The 20590-nt window shown below is 37.1% G+C and overlaps 1 protein-coding gene across 1 annotated transcript in view; it reads left to right on the top strand.

Moving 5' to 3' along the window:
* The window catches only part of LOC121422229 (TATA-binding protein-associated factor 172-like), an 80689-nt gene that overhangs the window by 53248 nt on the left and 6851 nt on the right, over positions 1-20590 (top strand). The window contains exons 31-38 of the mRNA XM_041617138.1: positions 20-161; positions 1786-1916; positions 2278-2400; positions 2898-3046; positions 4313-4462; positions 5213-5290; positions 5887-6016; positions 7600-7691. Coding sequence (XP_041473072.1) covers positions 20-161; positions 1786-1916; positions 2278-2400; positions 2898-3046; positions 4313-4462; positions 5213-5290; positions 5887-6016; positions 7600-7691 — 995 coding nt within the window. The remainder of the gene's footprint in view (positions 1-19; positions 162-1785; positions 1917-2277; positions 2401-2897; positions 3047-4312; positions 4463-5212; positions 5291-5886; positions 6017-7599; positions 7692-20590) is intronic.

Genomic DNA, 20590 nt, shown 5'->3' with positions numbered 1-20590 from the left:
CTCTGTCATTTGTTTACAGAATAATGTATTGGAGCTGTGGTCTCTGTTTGACTTCCTGCTGCCTGGATTCCTAGGAACAGAGAAACAGTTCATAGCAAGGTTTGCCAAACCCATCCTCCAAAGCCGGGATGCCAAGAGTTCTTCCAAGGAACAAGAGGCTGGTGAGTTACTGGAGGGCTTGTTGCCAGTGGCCCTGGGCAACCAAAAATTGAGAGTAGGGCCACCAAAATTCTGTAAAAGAAAACACACTTGGTGGCGTGAATTTTTACTATGTAAAGTTAAGAATTCATCTTGCTTCCTCTTGTAGCCCTATGAATGAAGTAGCCATTGACATTCCAGTTTGCTAAACTAATTGAAGTCAATATTCCAAGTTAGATTGACCATAATGATATTCTCAGCGCAGAGTGCACTCACTGGGTGATTTTGTGTTTGGTGTTGGTGTTGGTGTTGAAGCACATTTTGGATTGTGTTTCCTAGCTCCTAAACCTATTCTGAGTCGAAACAAATAATCCAGATCACAATATTGACAGCTCAACACATAGTGAGTGACTTCTTGCGACCATCTTCATTTTATGTTTGGTGTTACACTAGTTAAAAAATTGACCTTACAACAACACTAAAAAGGTTAACACTGAATTTGAAATCACCCACTGCCACTTCAGTGTTCCCATCCCATCAGGGAAAATTATCTTACTTTTTTCCAGTCAGGTAGTCAGTCAGACTCTGTTGTGTTTTTTTGCATATCAAAACAACATCAATTGAACGACTGGTTATGGTGGTACTAATTAGTGTTACATTATTGTTTTAATACTGAAAAATATGTGTGATTCGCTGCAACAACTTAGAAAATATGCGAAACTGGGAATGGGATTGAATGTTTATCAGGGGATGTTTAAACTTCACCAGGAGAAATCAGGGAATTTGTGTTTTCTTGAAAAGCTAGGAACCCTGCTGACTACCAACTAATGCTCCGGTCTCACCAACGGAACCAACTTTGGACCAATGCAATCTATTACATAATTACCAATGACTCAGCTTTGGTCAGTTTCATTAGTGTGACTGCAGCGTTTGTTAAGTTGTGGCAATGGACCGTATTCTGAAGTCAGGCTTAACTTAAACTCAGGTTTAAAGTTGTGGTTTAAGTATGGACAGCCAATTGTTACATAAATCACTAACAGTAGAGATATCATGTTTCAGCTCATTTGGCTCTCAAATCATTCATAATTGCCTAAGAAGTATACAAAGATGATTGTCTTCACCGTGGATGAATCAGGAAAGAGCACAGTAAACGTAAGAAACATACAGCTTAATAAAAATGTTGACACTTTTGGCTTCCCATAGTTTTAGCACAGAGTTAGACCACGGTTTAAGTTAAACCTGACTTCAGAATACGGGCCAATGAGTCCATTCTGCAGTTGACCGTACTACATTAATTTCTAAACTAATCTAATCTTATCTAAACTTCTTGTACATATGCTTTGCCTATTTTGTAAAACATGCATTATGACATCGAAATGTGTTTCATTATTATTGTTATCATGATCAATGTTTTGAGTCTAATGTGTCTCCATGGCAATGCGGCTAGTTACATAAGATAGTTGTACATGGAAACACAGTATATTTGTCATTCTCCTGATAAAGATAAATTGTCCAACACCTTGAAAGTTTCAACCTTGTTTCTCTTTAACCTCTGAATTATGATGTAATTTGGTTAAGTTTTTTTTTCAAAAACCCATTTGTGATTGTGTTGCCATTCTTGCAATTCTTGTCGGTTCCAACCCACAGGAGCTCTGGCAATGGAGGCCCTTCATCGTCAGGTCCTACCATTTCTCTTGAGAAGACTCAAAGAAGATGTCCTTGATGACCTTCCACCCAAGATCATCCAGGATTACTACTGCGAGCTCAGTCCACTACAGGTAATATCCTAGCCTGAAGACCCCCATTCATCTGTGTTCTTTGAAATGTGAAATGCATAATCTGTGTTCTTCATGTTATAAACATCAATTTTGTGTTATTCTGTGACATGTAGAAAACATGCTAAAGCAGTTTTAAATGGTGAAAATGGGGGAAAATTTGGTTTTATTACTTTTTATCAGTTTGGAGGGGGAGGGGGTTCTTATAGTTCTATGAGGTTTGAATTCTCAATAAATGGATTTGCTTAGCAGGTTAAAAGAAGATTACATTCCTCCTCCATGAACAACCACTATAACTACATACAGTATCTTATCAATTACAATGCTCTTACATTCTCATTTGACTGGTGATCATTTCTTTTAGGTTCAACTGTATGAGGACTTTGCTAGGTCTAGGGCCAAGATGGGAGTGGTGGAAACCATCTCTTCCGAGGCTGAGGAGAAGAAACCCAAAGCCCCGGCTGCTGCTACTGGACATATATTCCAGGTTGGTCAGAAGCTGCCATAAGTTGACATATTTGTGGTATAATTGTGCTCAAAGTAACAGTTCACTTTGGTATCAGGCAAAAATTTATTATTTTTTCCCCCTGGGTAACATTTCCAAATCTTCTGTGTAAATATGCAATATCGAATAAGCTTGAATATTAAAGTGAATGGAATGATTAAGTGATCATACTTGTTTATATAACGATTAATGCTTAATGTATCAGAAGTCCCTAAGCGGTATACATTAATTGCAGCATAATTACCCTGGCTGTTGCAGAGCAGCTGTTACACACTTCGATGTTTCAAAGAATAAATTCTTCCTAGGTCCCAATTTGGACAGTACAATATGGGTATTTGTTTTTTGCTGAAGAAAATTAACACCTACAGGAGGGTTTGAACCCCTGACTCTCTGATTAAGAGACTTAATCAGAACCACTACACCATGATTCCTCCATTGCTTGAATACATTTCTCTCGCTCTCTCTCTCTCTCTCTTCAGGCATTGCAGTATCTACGTAAGGTATGCAACCATCCTCTACTCGTTCTCAACAACAAACATCCACAGTATGAAGCGGTAACCAAGCAACTGAAAGAACAGAACTCGTCCCTGCACGACATCAACCATGCTCCAAAACTAACTGCCCTAAAGTAGGTTTTACTCATTACAAATTATACAAGATGCCTTTTATTTAAATGCACTTTTCCACGTGCATTTTTTTTGCATGTTTTTCAAAAAGCATTGGTTGTTCCTTTTTGTTCTCTTGTCCTGGACTGAATATTTGACAATTTTAGAAGGAAAGAATAAACAAGTGTGTTTGCAGAGTATTTGTACTTTTGCAGAGATGGAATTCTCTCAAGGAGATTTCTCTTCGTGAAAAGCGGATGATTCAGTGTAACTTATAGAGTGGGGGCATCGTGGTCTAGTGGTTACGAATCTTGTCTTTCAATGAAAGGGACATGGGTTCGAATCTCAGCCATGGCGTGTTTTCCTTCAGCAGGAAATTTATCCACATTGAGCTGCACTCAACCCAGGTGAGGTGAATAGGTACCTGGCAGGATGAATTCCTTGAATGCACCAAGCTCCTTTAGCAGCTGGAGCTATAGCCGAGGTAATATATAGTGCGCCATTGAATAGGAAACTAGATAACTAAATATAACTTATAAAGTAATATTGGTTAGACATAAATCCACGTGGGTTGTGTGACATTGAAGATTTATATTGTTTTATTGTATGCCCGTCCTACGGGACGTATTATGGTATCACGCTCCGTGTCCGTCCGTTGACCTTTCCTTGTAAACACGATAATTTCAGTTTAACTTAACCTAGGCTCATATAATTTGGTGTGTAGGATCCTATTATCAATCCCAGGAAGCCTATTGATTTTGGGGTCAAAAGGTCAAAGGTGAAGTCGCCATCTTCCACTTTTCTTGCTTGACCAATAACTCCATTTTCCATGTTTCAGGTGGGCGTATTATGTGCTCGCCTTAGCAACACTTGTTCATGTATCCCCTCTCTCAAAAATGTAGTTACTCTGCACTAAGAAATAAATATATGGGTTCAACTACATATCTTGAATGAATAGACATCTCAAACTTATCAACCAAGTATCAATTATTTTTAGGACAGTGGAAGAGCAAATCTTAGCAGTATTCATTCCCTTACAACTCTTTATCTATCTATATGAATTGTCATGAGGAAATGATAAAAGGAGTGTTTCATAAAACAAATATTGAGTGAATTTCACCAACATATTTGATCAGAGCCAATCAGATGCAAGAATTCTGGGTGCCTGTAACAATAGTCAGTGAAAATTACGAACCATGTGTTTCATGAAAATGGTTTGAAGAATGTGAAAAGGTCATTTCACACCTTCCCCAGAAGCGAATGAATATCTTTTTTTTTCGTCATACCAGGCAACTGTTGTTAGATTGCGGCATTGGTGTGGATGCTCTAGGATCTAACCCAGGCTCCGAGTTGACCCAGTCTGTGGTTGGCCAGCATCGGGTGCTTCTCTTCTGTCAACTCAAAGGAATGCTGGACATCGTAGAGAAAGACCTTCTCAGGTACATGTTACGGTGGTGGGGATATTTTTTTTTACCTAATTGCTGAGAAGGCATGAGGGCATGTAAACAAGCAACCAGAGGACTGATGGCTTAAGGTCTTCTCCAAGTGACCAGGGGAGCATTTCATCAACAGTTTTGTCCGACAATTCGTCGGATCTGACAACTTTACTTAATTTTGATTGGCTGGGAAGCACTGTTTCTATGGTAACTGTTGGATTAAATGGGACTTGTCGGATCAAACGTGTGACAAGTCCTTTCATGAAATGCCCCACTTGTAATGAGGATAAACGCCTCACCAAACCAATGCCTTGGTAACCGGGGGGGGGGGTGTTTCACAAAGATTTACGTATGACTTAGAGTCGCACTTAAATGCTGAAGCGTACATGATATGTTCGTAATCTGATTGATGGATATGCGGTAGTTATGTGTTTTATACCGTATGTAACTGGGAATTTTAGAGCAATTCACACTTAAATCTTTATGAAACATCCCCCTGATTACAGCCAATCAAAATTAAGCAGACTTGTCACATGACAAATGTTGATAAAACATTCTCCAAAGCCTCGTAACAAAAAGCTTTGTGATTGATCTTAATGCTGATTTATATGATCGATTATATTGGTCACTGTGTATGATCTATCTTAAAGATCCCTACAATCAATTGCTTAGCTTTATGTTAATTTTTTTTTAATGAAATAATGCAAAAATAAACATTTTAATAATATGACATATTTTTTTGCTATGTTTCAGATCTCAGATGCCATCAGTAGCATACCTGAGGTTAGATGGGAGTGTACCTGCTAGCCAAAGACATGATCTTGTTCACAGGTTGGTTCTTAATTAAATGACATTTATTTCTTTGTTTAGTTGTTTTGTTCATTTTTCGGGGGGTGTTTTTTACCTATTTCACAAATTTTTTTCTTTCTAAAAACTGGTCAGATGCAAAATGGTACGTAATACCAAACATCCTCTTCCAAATTATTTTACTGGGAAAATCTGACATCTCTGCCCCTTTCTAAATTTCATTTTTATTTTTAATCAACTATTGATATGATGACAGCACAAACGGTGTAGTTTATTATTATCTACATAGGGTGTTTTAGCAGTAAGTTAAAAAAATGCATATTTTGTTCAGCTTCATTTTCTTGTGCAATAATTAAGCATATTGCACAGAGAGCTAAAATCTATCAAATAAGATTATAGATGTACAAATCTTGCTGTTCCATATCATGTTGTATTGCATATTCTAATGATGAATATATTAGGTGAAATTTTTTATGGGACATCAAAAATATTCCACTTTTATGTGCCAATATTGCACTCACCCATGATTCATGTAATGTTAGCCACTCGTGGATATATTTCTAGTTTTCTATTCTGAGCCATCTAAAGTAATTCTATTTTTTTCCCTCCCTGACCCCTAGATTTAACAATGATCCATCTATTGATATTCTTCTGTTGACCACTCATGTCGGTGGTCTGGGGCTGAACTTGACCGGAGCAGACACGGTCATCTTTGTAGAACATGACTGGAATCCCACCAAAGACTTGCAGGTAAGTACTGCAGGTGCCTGTTTCATAAAAAGTTACAACTATACTAGGCCTGGGAGTGAACATCAAACAATCAAACAATTCAAATGGCCATTGCTTATCGATTCCTGTGATTGCACTGCTTGAATGGTCTGTAGATGCCTATTAGGCATTTGTGATAACTCACAATCATTCAAGCAATAGTAATATAGTAATAAGATAACATTGATAACAATTAATTCATAAGACTTGGCACAGGTTTAAAAAGCTACTGTGAGCTTAAAAAAATATAGAGTAAAATGAAGTAAGCAGAATACTGAAAATTTAATAAAAATCTGATAAATATATATTGAATTTCAAAGTTCAGCAATATATTGTGAAAATGGTCAAGTGAATTCTGTCATGAATATGCAATAAGTGGGCTGAAGATGTCATGTGCCCACATTCCCTTTTTTCTTGTATACTTATTATATCATTTAGTAAGATACAGCTGTGTTTGAAGTGGGAATAGCGTTGGTAATATCCTAATGAAGATAATGGCGATAACAACATTAGTGATGATGTTGATGCTTATGATGATAATGATGTTAATTATGATGATAACAGTGATTGTTAAGTGGCAAAGATGATAATGAGGAGGAGTGTAGTGATGACGATGAAAGAAATGTTAAAGGTGATGATGATGATGGTGATGGTGATGATAATGAAGGTGATGGTGATGATATTGCTGGCGATGATGGTGATGATGGTGATGATTTGAAAGATGACGTTGATGATGATTTGAAAGATGACATTGGTGGTGATGATGGTGATGATGGTGATGATGACGAAGGTGATGATTTGAAAGATGATATTGGTGGTGATGATGGTGATATGAGATAAAAGTGATGGCGATAATGACAATCATTTTGATGATGATCATGATGTCGATAGCAATTACGGTGATTGTGAAAATGATTTGAACAATTATTATTTGACGGGTGGTTATGATTATGATGATAATTAGCAAAACTGTCATGATGATAATGGCAGCGATGATAATGAGGAGGAGAAGGCGGCAATATTGTTGATGATGTTGGTGGTCATGACTGTGACATTGGCAAATAAAATTATGGGAATGATGTTGATAGATTAGGATGATGATAAGGTGGAGGAGGAGTATAGTGATAATGGAGATGATGATGATGGTAATGGTGATTACAATTAAAATAATGGCAACGATGATGACGACGATGAAGATGATGATGATGGTGATGATGAAGATGATGATGATGATGGTGATGATGATGATGTTGATGATGATGATGATGAAGATGATGATGATGATGATGGTGATGATGATGATGTTGATGATGATGATGTTGATGATGATGTTGATGATGATGGTGATGATGAAGATGATGATGATGATGATGGTCATAATGATGATGTTGATGATGATGTTGATGATGATGGTGATGATGAAGATGATGATGATGGTAGTGATGGAGGTGGTTATCAAGTATGGTAACATGGAGGTTGATCCTGATGAATATAATAGTGATCTCATTGATTGGAGGTATATTCTCTCCTCAACCACACCCTAATTGTTATCTTTACCTCTGCAGGCTATGGACAGGGCTCATAGGATAGGACAGAAGAAGGTGGTCAACGTCTACCGTCTCATCACTAGAGGGACTCTGGAGGAGAAGATCATGGGGTAAGTCAAATTCCAATTTCTTAATTTCAGGAATTTTCTCAATTTCAGCAGGGGCTACTTTGCTCGGTCGGTGGAGTGTCTGCATGTCGAAACAAAGATTTGGTTCCAACTCCGCCCGGGTTGAATGAATCAAGCTTATATGGTTTGCCCCCCTGTTTCATTGACACAGGATCTGCTACAGTGATAAGCAAGCTGTTCCTTGGATAGGATGTTAAAATTGAGGTCCTGTGTGTAGGGCAAGCCCATTGTATTGTTTGTGTGATTGGTTCACCTGCACAGCCCCAATCAGTAATATCAGAAGGAGACGTACAATCCACAGGGATTCACTTTGCTCTTCGCCTCCCAGGCACAAGTGATGCCAAATGTAATACTGAATAATAATCAAATATCATTCTTTTTTCTTTTTTTTTTACAAGTGCACACCTAGTTACCAACAGTGCGTATACTGTAGCATTTCAATTTAAATGCAGGATAAAAGAGCAATGTCAATTAAATGCCTTGCTAAGTGCCGCGGCTGGGGATTAAAACCTGGACCTTTTATGACGTAGCCAGGCGCCTTAGACCATTCGGTCATGGCACCTCCACTAATCAACATTCTTGCCCATATTCTTAATTCTGCTTAAACTTAGACCATTGTCTCAGTGCGTGTGTAGGCTAAAATTATGGGAGGTTTTAAAGTGTCAAACATGTGTTTATACTCTATGCATCTTGTGTTTACTGTACTCTTTCTAGCTTCTTTAGATATGAAAAAAAACTTCTATTTAACATTTCTAGGCAATTTATAATGATCTGAGTACAAATTGCGATGATAATTTGATTATGTACATTGTACAAATTAATTTGTGTCATATTTGACTGCTCGTTCTAAAGAAAATCCCAGGTCGACCATTGTTTCAAGGTCAAGTCCTCCCCAGATAAATGTTGATTTTTTCATCAATAGAGAAAAATCAAACAAGCATAATGCTGAAAATTCAATCAAAACCTAATGTAAAATAAGAAAGTTATGACAATTTTAAAGTTTTGCTTATTTTTTACAAAACAGTTATATGCACAACTCAGTGACAAGCAAATGAGAGAGTCGATGATGTCCCTCAGTCACCATTTCTTTTGTTTTTTATTGTTTCAATTATACAATATTTCAAATTTTACAGACTTGACAATAAGGACCAACTTGACTGAACCATAAGATTTCAAAGCAATGGTAATACCACGTATTCATGGAGGAATATAACATTATTTCACAACAAGGAGAAAATTGGAATATTTCACATTTCTTATGATAAAATACAAAAGAAATAGTGAGTGAGTGATATCATCAGTCCCCTCATTTGCATACCAACCAGGATCTGAATATAACTGTTTTGTGAAATTAAAGGAGATGTCTACCCCAACAAAAAAGTTGATTTAAATAAAAAGAGAAAAATCCAAAAAGCATAATAAAAATTTCATTAAAATCGGGTGTAAAATAAGAAAATTATGACATTTTTAAGTTTCGCTTAATTTCACAAAAACGTTATCTGCAAATGAGGGGACTGATGACATTATCCACTTACTAATTCTTTTGTTTTTTATTATATGAAATATTCTAATTTTCTCCTCATGGTAATGTGAAAGAAGTTTTATTTTTCCCTGAAGTTGTGGAATCCCCTTTTTTTTACATTTTATGGTTCAGTCATGTTGGTCCTTTTTGTCAGATTTGTAAAACTTGAAATGTTGTATAATTCAAACAGTAAACAACAAAAGAAACAGTGAGTGAGGGACATCATCAACTATTTCATTGCACTTTTCACTGGGTTCTGCTTATAACTATTTGGTGAAAATTAAGTGAAAATTTAAAATGCCATAACTTTCGTATTTTACATCCAATTTTGATGAAATTTTCAACATTGTGCGCATTGGATATTTCTCTGTTGATTCAAATCAACATTTTTCTGGAGTGGACGTGACCTTTAAGCAAAAATTTAAAATGTCGTAAATTCTTATTTTATATCCGATTTTGATGAAATTTTCATTGTTATGCTTGTCGGATTTTTCTCTTTTTTTTTTCAAAAATAAACTTTTTTTTTGGGGGGGTGGATCTGTGTACCTGTGTACAGAATACTGAGCTCTGATTGTGATAATACCCAGAAGACTGGAGTTAGATTAAATTATCAAATTTCAATGTTTTCTTTATCTATATTTGAATTTATGTGTGTGATGATGTAAGTGGAGGTAAATGGCATGGGTAGAGAGAGACATAGCATATCATCAAGATACCCCTATTATCGATAAACCTTTTTATCCATTTTTGAGATTTATGAATAAAATTTGCATTGTATTCATGGTATACAGTGCAAGTTCCCTTCCCTTAAAGCCCTATTGAAAAATGGCCTTGCCCCTTTTGAATTTCGAATTTGGATTTTGAGTCCTTTAGATGGAAAGCAGACAAAGCGCTTGTATACCAATCAGCAATTTACCCATTTCCTTTGGTAACGTGCCACAAATCTGGGACCCATTGCACAAATAGTTGCAATCGATCGCAACTCCCACAATCAAGCGCAACTTGATTTTCAACCAATGAAATGCATGCATTTGGGACTTGCGCTTGACTGCTTGAGTATCATTTAACCGCAACACTTTCACAGTTTCAGCAACAGGTCCCTGCGAGAACCCTCTCTGCAGCTGGCTGAATGGCAAATGTTTTAATTAATCGACCGGATTCCCATTTCCTGTTTTCATCTTGATGATGTTAATGATAATAATTAGACTCCATGGAAACTGTACAAGACCTTGGTGCATGCCAGTCTGCAGCGAGCATTCTTGACATTAATGTTTTGGCATTAAGATATAAAAAGGAAACAGAGATTTTTAATGCCTTTTAATTCATTTCACAGCTAGTATATCATGTCTCGTAAGAAGTGTTTGAAATTGAATTTTGTCCCAAAAATGTCATGATTCTAATCTCATCCGCAAAATATGTTGGAAATATATTTTGATCCAAATATTAGTGTAAGTGTTTATCTGATGATCCATTTAAGCTTTTAAATAGCATCTGTAGTCATTTGAATCAATTCTCTATGACTCTATACAGAATTTAGATGAAGAATGATTCCTGTTTGAATGTATGAATGATTGCATTTATGTTTGTTTGTATTAACATTGTTATGGGATTTTAACTTTGACTTTTGGTGCTAGAATTTGAAAATAATCCATCTGTTGTCGTTTATTGTTTTCTTCTGTAATAGTGTATTTGCTTTAACTTATGTACAAAGAGGTCCACGTTTATAATGTTTCTAGCTCTATTTGTCGTCCTCAATTCCCATAAAACCGTTTATTATTTAGTTGTATTCATCATCTTTTTACCTTTGAATCATTTCTGATAATTCTCTTGTTTATGTACACATGTTTTTATGGTGAATGAAATAAATGTTAAGTAGTCTATTCTACCTCAAAAAAAAATGAAATCTAAAACATACAATTTTTGTCTCACCTGCGAAGCAAAGTGAGACTATAGGCGCCGCTTTTCCGACGGCGGCGGCGACGGCGGCGGCGGCGTCAACATCAAATCTTAACCTGAGGTTAAGTTTTTGAAATGACATCATAACTTAGAAAGTATATGGACCTAGTTCATGAAACTTGGCCATAAGGTTAATCAAGTATTACTGAACATCCTATTAGAGTTTCATGTCACTTGACCAAGGTCAAAGGTCATTTAGGGTCAATGAACTTAGACCATGTAGGAGGAATCAACATCGAAATCTTAACCTGTGGTTAAGTTTTTGAAATGTCATCATAACTTAGAAAATATATGGACCTAGTTCATGAAACTTGGACATAAGGTTAATCAAGTATCACTGAACATCCTGCATGAGTTTCACGTCACATGACCAAGGTCAAAGGTCATTTAGGGTCAATGAACTTTGGCCGAATTGGAGATATCTGTTGAATTCCCATCATAACTTTGAAAATTTATGGATCTGATTCATGAAACTTGGACATAATAGTAATCAAGCATCACTGAAAATTTTGTGCAAGTTTCAGGTCTCATGATTAAGGTCAAAGGTCATTAGGGTCAATGAACTTTGGCCGAATCGGGGGTATCTGTTGAATTACCATCATAACTTTGGAAGTTTATTGGGCTAGTTCATTAAACTTGGACATTAGAGTAATCAAGTATCACTGAACATCCTGTGCACATTTCAGGTCACATGACCAAGGTCAAAGGTCAATGAACTTTGACCGAATTGGGTGTATCTGTTGAATTACCATCATAACTTTGAAAGTTTATGGATCTGATTCATGAAACTTGTACATAAGAGTAATCAAGTATCACTGAATATCCTGTTTGAGTTTCACGTCACATGATCATGGTCAAAGGTCATGTAAGGTCAATGAACTTTGGCCATGTTGGGGTTTTTTGGTGAATAACCATCATATCTCTGTAAGTTTATTGGTCTAGTTCATAAAAAGTGGACATAAGAGTAACCATGTATCACTGAACATCTTGTGCGAGTTAGAGTAGTATTCAAAGTCAGCACTGCTGCTATATTGAACCGCGTGATGCAGGTGAGACGGCCAGAGGCATTCCACTTGTTAGGAGTAAGATATCAGCCCCCACATCATTTAATTTTACAGAACATTTTAGGTTGTGGCAATAGAGATCGGTTTAATCATGTTTTATTCATAAAGGACTTTTTATTTATAAAGGTTTATCTACAAAGAAGTTTAACCTAAAATGGGGATAAAGACTATGAATTAGTTGAATCACTTTAAACAATGCTATTTTAGGTTCCAAGGTCTTCATAACAGGTGACTCTAAAGTTCTTCAACGGTATTGTGTGGATCGTGTTGTGTGTCACGCAATGGTTCAGCATAGGTCCAACATAAGGTTAGATTCAAAATCTTAAAAACTTCTCGAGATCCCCCTTCCCAGTCACTCTTGAATTAAGTACACTGGTGACCTGTGAAACAGAGAATATTGTTAATTTTCTTTTTGTTCAAAAAAACACTAACCAGGCTCCAGGTTATTTTAGTTACTGTCTGTGACTGTCTTAATCTAGATACCTAATACATGTATTTGAGAACATATTATTTCCTGAGAACACTCTTTCCTGAGGTGTACATGCAGGTATATAGGCATTTTCCTCCATTGCATTGTAATGATAGTTGTGTTTTCTATGATGCTTATAAAAAATCGTAAGAAATAAAACCTTGGTTTCATTTTTTTGGGGAGGCACTCGGGTTAATCATTATGTGCAAGTTAGTGACCACAGATCTGATTATTCAAACTTTGTGTCAGAAAAAAAATGCCATTAATTTTAGAGTGTGAATTAATTGCAACAATGCTGGGGAGGGAGAGGGATTGATGAAGAACTGTAACTGACATTCACCAGGGCTGCATTCACTCTTGATACCCAAATATGACATTTAACAGATGGTTTATATTAGAAAAAAGGCTAAAATATTTTGACCATTTTATCAACAATGATTATTAAACTAACCTATCTGGTATTAGATCAAATAACAATGGAAATATTTCACAAATGTAATATCTAATGGGCATAATAAGTGTAGCCATAGTAAGCAATCTTGCTCAAATATCTATTTTTTTCAGGGAAACCACCATATTTCCCCCCAGTTATTACTTCCCTCTTAAAACCCTCTCAAAACAAACCATAATTATGTTTCACTGCCTTTTCCAAATCATATCAACAGGAAAGAGGTCATTTTTCAAGAACATTGATTATACCAGTAACCAAAAATAGCTTGATCTGATTGCCATCAGTGTTTTCTGTGGTCATAGTTTATGCATATTTTGTACTTCAAACAAATTGAAGATATACAAGGTATAAAAGTGGCTTGTTACTAGTAAAGGGCTAAAGACAAATGCTTATTCATACAATATAAACCATTGCTCCTCTTTTATCAAGGCAAATTTGAGCTTGTGGTTTCAGCAGTATCAGTCATGGTGGATACACATGTAGGCATTTTTGCCATCTTTAAATTGTCATAACTTTCGTATTTTACATCAAATTTTGATGAAATTTTCAGTGTTTTTTTTTCACTGTTATGCTTGTTGGACTTTTCTTTATTTATTCAAATAAACTTTTTGTTGGGGTGGACTTGTCCTTAAATTCAGTTGACAACACCTTCGCTTTAATTAACATTTTGTTTTCCTCCAGCCTTTTTCCCCCCCATCTCTTTCCCTCTCAATCTCCTCCCTTCACTCCTTGCCCTCCTCTTATTCCTTCTCTCTCACCTTTCTTTCTCACCCTCTCTCGTGTGTGGGAAATACACAAGGGCGACGGATGATTTCACCCTCATGACCGCTAAAGATTTGCCCCAAAATTTGCAAAATGGAATGTTAAGGGTGTCCATCTTTGTTGTCCCAAGATCTGCCACGAAAAATAATCAAGAACATTGTAGAAAACAAGAATTGGTGTTCGAACTATTTACAGCAGAAATTCAACAGTTGTCCCAATGAACCAAAAAAAAATGGCCCCTTAATTATTTCCTACCCTGCTTTGCTATACTCTCTGACTCCCCACCCTCAGACCATTCCCTTCTTTCATTTAATGTTCCCATCCCATTTCCTCTCTTTACTTCCACCCCTTACCCTTCATCCCCACCCCCCCCCCCTCTTCAACTGTTCCCATCCCTTTCCTCTCCTTCTCTTTACTTCTACCCCTTACCCTTTACCCCCCCCCCTTCAGCTGCTCCCATCCACTTTCCTCTCCCTATCTTTACTTCCACCCTCCTTACCCTTCACCCCCTTCAGCTGTTCCCATCCACTTTCCCCTCCCCTCTCTACTTCCACCCTCCTTACCCTTCACCCCCTTCAGCTGTTCCCATCCACTTTCCCCTCCCCTCTCTACTTCCACCCTCCTTACCCTTCACCCCCTTCAGCTGTTTCCATCCACGTTCCCCTCCCCTCTCTACTTCCAGTTCCTTACCCTCCACCCCCTTGGCTGTTCCAACCCCCTTCCCTCCCTCTCTTTACATCCACCCTTTCACCCCACCCCCTTCAGCTGCTCCCATCCACTTTCCTCTCCCTATCTTTACTTCCACCCTCCTTACCCTTCACCCCCTTCAGCTGTTCCTATCCACTTTCCCCTCCCCTCTTTACTTCCAGCTTCCTTACCCTCCACCCCCCCCTTGGCTGTTCCAACCCCTTTCCTCTCCCTCTCTTTACATCCACGCCTTCACCCCACCCCCTTCAGCTGTTTCCATCCACTTCCACCCTCCTTAGCCTTCACCCCCCCCCCGGCTGTTCCCATTCCCTTTCCCCTCCCCCTCTCTACATCCACCCCCCTCTTTTACCCTCCTTACCCTTCAACCCCCTCCCTCTCTTTACTTTCACCCTCACCCTTCAACCACCCCTCTTCACTTCCACCCTCCATACCCTTCACCACCCCCCCTTCACCTGTTTCCATTCCCTTTCCTCTACCCCTCTTCTCTTACCCCCCCCCCCCCCTTTGTTACACCTCTCTTCTTTCCCATTGATAAAAAGAGAAAGGATTGTTCATGTGATTCTAATATCAAGTTTAAAAAAAAATTCCACGTTACTATTTCCTTTTAAGGTATTAACATAATAATTTACAACATTGAAGGTGACTGTGTGAAACGAAGTGAAACTGAGAATGAAGTCATGTGCCTTGTGTGAGATAAGAGTTGGATGTCATGGATTGATTGTTTACACTTAAAATGTGATCTTATGATCTCTTCCAAGCATCCTTGCATCTGATACCCTTTTCTAAAAAAAATTGTTTACACACTTGTACACCCACATCCTTTTATTTGAAATGTGAAGTGATATGGGCAAACTACATGTAAGAGTGAACTGTATCTTAATGGGGAAAATGTATTAGCTAAAATGGGTAGCACATTATAGGCCTACGTGTACTCTACACTGGCATCCAATCTGGCCTGAAAATTTTGAAAAAAGCTGAAGTCGTCTTTCTGAGAAATTTTTATCACTTTCCTTTTCTATTTTCTGTTCAGTATAATCTACATGGATGAAAAATCTATAATTTGTTTCAACACAAAGACCAATGAATCCTTCACAGGCTAGACAATGACCTTTTTTGGGTAGTCTTATCAAAATGGTCATGAATTAATTTTCTCTGGTTAATCATCAAATTTCATTGAACATGTAAAGTCTAACCAGAGATGAGTCAATGCCTAATTCTGGGAACAGTCAGTTACATATAAGTTAATTTTGCAATTTTGATGTTCAACTGTATAGGATGTGATTGGGAACAGTCAGTTACATATAAGTTAATTTTGCAATTTTGATGTTCAACTGTATAGGATGTGATTGGCAACCAAAGAAGTTCTTGGCTTTTCAATAGCATTGTATGTTGAGGGAAATGGAAACAGTTCGAATGACAGATCGAATCACTTCTTGATTAAAATTCCAATAAATTTGAAAGATGTTAATTCTGGGAATTTTAAGTCAGATTGGTGAACATCATGGTTTAGTGTTATACAGTATTAGAAACCAAACATGGAGTTTGGAACTTTTTGCTCTAATTGATGAATTAAACCACTTATTTGACAGGATAATCAAATGTGACCCGCCATCCAAAAAACAACAATTAGTTGCCCAAAATGAATATTGAGAGTTTAAATTTCATTGAGCTTGAAAAGGCATTTCCTGAGCGTTAAAATGATATATAACTTGTCTAAATTGGTCAATAGTAACCCACACAAGTATTTGATTGAATCATGAAATTTTCATTGTCTGTTCATGATTGAATGTCCAGAGAGGAACTTCAGTAAGAGCCTCTAAGAATAAGGAAAACAACAAGGTTTGAAGTTTGGGGTTCACTCAAGCACAAGATGTGCGTACGAAATGTCAAAGAAACTCTTTGACATTTCTTTTCTTTTATTCAATTTGACAGCTTTTTATTTTTACGGTGTGAAGAAGAATAATTGCTCTTCCAGTTGAGCTAATTTTCTAATTTTTGCTTTTTGGAGACCAAATGACTATTTTGGCTATTTGTAGTGAACCTTCCCTGGAGACTTATTTTTGGTCTTGGGCCCAGGGGGGCCAGTCAAATATATTGCTGTACACACGCGTGACCAAGGAATTTCCAAACACCCCCTAAACACGTTTTTCTCTGTGTGCAAAATAACCCCCTAAACAATTTTTTTGCATGCTTTATTTACACATTTTGGCCCCTAAACAAGTTGTTGCCAAAATATGACCTCGGGGGAAAAAGCTTGTGGGGGGAGGGGGAATATGTTTGACCCCGCAATTGACCATTGACCAGTCTTTTAAAACCACCCCTTTCCTTGAAAATTGGTGTTTTTGATACCCTTAACAAGTCCACACATGGACCGCGTCCAAAACTGAGAAAACACCACTTTAAACACGTTTTTTGGGTCACGCGTTTGTACAGTAATATATTTGACTGCCCCTCCCCCTCCCAGGTCTTGGGGTGGCCGGTCACAAACATTAATCTTGATTTGGGGAATTGTAAGATTAGTGAACATTACTGCTTTAAATTTGACTGAAGTAGCAACCAAACATAGTTGTTGCATGAACTTGAGAAAAAGCAGCAGTTTTAATGACAGATGAAACTTCTTTATTTATTTAATTTTAATCTTGATTCTAAAAATAGTTAGATTTATAGATTTTAGTGAATTTCACTGTTTTGATTTGTGACTGCATGAAATTGACTAACCAAATAAGAATGTTATGTTGTTGCTATTTGCTACCATTGTAGGTTGAACTTGAGCTTAATACTTTCAGTGCTAATGACAGATTAAATCAATATTTTGTAAGGAAATATCTGAATGATTTTTAATCCTGTTCTAATTCTAGATGTTAGTTCTTGTTCTAGATTTAATATCATTGTCTTATGTCTGCCTAAATTGACAGCCAAATATTAAAGGAATGTGTACTTTTCACTATCATTGTTGGTTAAATTTTAGTTTTTAGTACAAGATTGAAATCACCATTTGAGGAAAATGAAAATTATTTGATTTAAACTTAAATTCTGGGTATTGTTCTGTTTCACTGTTTTTGGTAACTAAATAAGGAGTTTTGGGCTTTCTGATGTCATTGCTGGTTGAACTCGAGTTTTGCAGAATTAATGACTGACTGTTTTCAGTACCACCTCCTGGTTAGGAAATACAGGAAGAGCGTCAGTAGTACTGGTAGGATTTTGATAGTTGTCCTGAATTTACTCACTTCAAAGCTTTTCACCTGTCACACGAAAACTACTTCCTTTTGTCATTGACAATGGTTCAAGTTCATGCTTGTTCAAAATCCACCAAATCAAGCCATTTGAGTATGCAGACTCAAATCAGTCTGTCTGATTATTTTTAATGTATTTTAAACTTAATGCTTTGTGGTTTTATTAAATACTTCCACCCAGTGCTAGTTTAGTCTGCTGGGCAAACCCTTCACTTGAGTAAAGGGTCTGAATTGCAGCCTACACATGGCTTGTGTACTGAAGGCCCTCAGCAAGTTTTGTATGTGCTACATGGAGTCTTTGCATGGAGACACACTTGTTGATCAAAGTTTCAATCGGGGTCTGTGCCTGCAGACTAGTGCTGGTTGTCCATCATATTTTTCATTCTCAGGAACTAAAGAATAATTGGACATTTCAAATTAAACTTTTTTTAGGAGTGATAGTGTTTTGTGAGTTTAGGGTGGATCAACAACAAAGTATGCTGTTCTTGAAGAAAAAAAATTATGTATTGCAGGAAACAATAGTTACAACATTCAAGAAATGATAACTATTGATAATGAAGCTTTCTGATTTTTTTTTGCTTTTTGATTACGTTTTGAAAATTAGCATAACATGAAACCGAGTTGAAAATGCAGCCCAAGAGCATGTCCATATTTATGCTGGTGAAAAAGGACAGCATGAATACATGTAGATACGCTACCAAGACCAGAATACAGTGAAAAGGTTAGGGGTTATGTATGTCGCATAGTCTTTTGGCCTTTTCGCACGTTAATCTTGAATCATTGTATTGATGATTGCTATTCGTCTTTAGAATCATCGGGCCTTTCACACGCTCAATCAAAAACTGTGATTTGAATTCAAATTCCCGAGCGAAGGCAGTTTGTGTCCTTGGTAACTTGTCAATTAAAGCACTTCATCGATACGATGAGTGCGTGACAATTGTATTATCTACGGAAGTGCTCGAAAGGACATGTCAGCTCCGCCCCCAAAAAGATGTTTTGGAGGTCAGGCCTTTCACATGGAGAATTTGTACCGTAATTTGGGTAAAATTCAACTGGAATTCACCTCCGGAGTAGAATTTGAATTCGTGAGTGTGATTAGCGTTCGGGATTCTAGTTTGGTTTCACACATGTTATAAATTTGTCATTAATTAGCCTTATTTTTCAATGGAATCATCATTCAAATTACAATTTTTTCTGTGTGAAAGGGCGGTTTGTGATGATATCCTCTTTTGATCCAATATGGTAGCCTTAATGGGAGTTCTAAAGAAGAACAAAAACATGTTTGTCACTGCATAAATTTAGATATTTTTTGTTAGGGCATACTTGACTCCCTCCAAATATTTTTTTTGGAGGGTTCCCAAACAGAATTGGTCTTTACAACAGTGGGAGCTTTTATTTTTATACCCAAGAAATCTTTAGCAGTGCTCAGTAAAAAAAAAAGAATTTATTATATGCTCATGCAATGAAAAATTGCTATTTATTGAATGAACTACTGATTTATCAATTTGAACATGACTGGAATACATTTAAAATTGAAAATCTTGATGAAGGAAATGAATCATCATGCAATCTCTATTGGAAGGCAAAGGGATAGTTTGATGAACCGATTCAGCGATATCCATCAAAACTAAGAATTTGACTGTGGAAAAAAAAAGAAGAATGAATTGACTAATAACAACCCAGGAGTAATGTGCCATGAACAACCTCTTTATTCATGTGCAACACTGCACATACATGTGCAACCAGTCAGAGTCAAATAGGCAGAGACAGTCACTGCCTGCCTGTGCGCCAGAAAACCGTTACTGTTGATGGTTTTAAATAAATACAACTGTTTCCTGGTTGCCGGGGGTAACAGGAAGCGAGGCAAGTGGGTCTGTTTCCCCCCCTCGACCCGGGGAGGAAATACCAAATTGTCTGAGTCTCACTCTGACACAGCTGATCCTCTCATTAACCAAAAGACACTTGTCGCTCGCTTCCGGACCCATCTTGAATCATCACTTTCCAGTAACAGGTCTTGTTATGAATAGATAAATGCTTTAAAGAGAAATGCCAGTAGTTGCAGTAAAAACTGATTTCATGAGAAAGTCTGTAAAACAAGGCTTAATTGTCAGTATATCATCAAGGATATAGATCTGGTCCAGTTACATAAACTGAACTTTGTGAAAAATTGAAATCTACGCTGAAAAATGTTCACACTGAAGATCACTAACACAGATAAGCGCACGTGGGACAGTGTATAATCATTGCTTTGAATGTCGGGCCCGACACTTGACCCGAATCCTGTGTTTATTTGCTGATTTCTCAGCAATCACACAATTTCTTCCAGAATCCTTTGGCACAAATGTTTTATTTATACAAACAGACACTTTGGTGGTCATTTCATTGGATTCTGTACAAACTCATTTTTATATCGTTACCACGACTAGCATTTACCTTTAAAGCATGAAGCCGTGCATTACGATGACCCTTTTTTTATAAAAAACCATGGGCCTGTGAATTTGTGTAGGAAATGTATAGCCTAAGGGTGATATTTTACCCTCTTCACAGCCCAAATCGTTCCCTAAATTTGCCAAATGAGATGCTTTCAGGTAACCATCTTTTTCAGAGTCGCTGCTCCAAGACCTACCATAAAAAGTATTCAAGAATATAAAAATCAAAATTCTACATACGGCCGAATAATGACATTTGCATTAAAATTTTCAGACTTTTTCAACAC

This window comes from Lytechinus variegatus, chromosome 10 (genome assembly GCF_018143015.1).
Source record: "Lytechinus variegatus isolate NC3 chromosome 10, Lvar_3.0, whole genome shotgun sequence".
NCBI classification, from domain to species: domain Eukaryota; kingdom Metazoa; phylum Echinodermata; class Echinoidea; order Temnopleuroida; family Toxopneustidae; genus Lytechinus; species Lytechinus variegatus.
The sequence above is the reverse complement of the archived record's forward strand: the minus strand, read 5'-3'. Positions and strand labels throughout refer to the sequence as shown.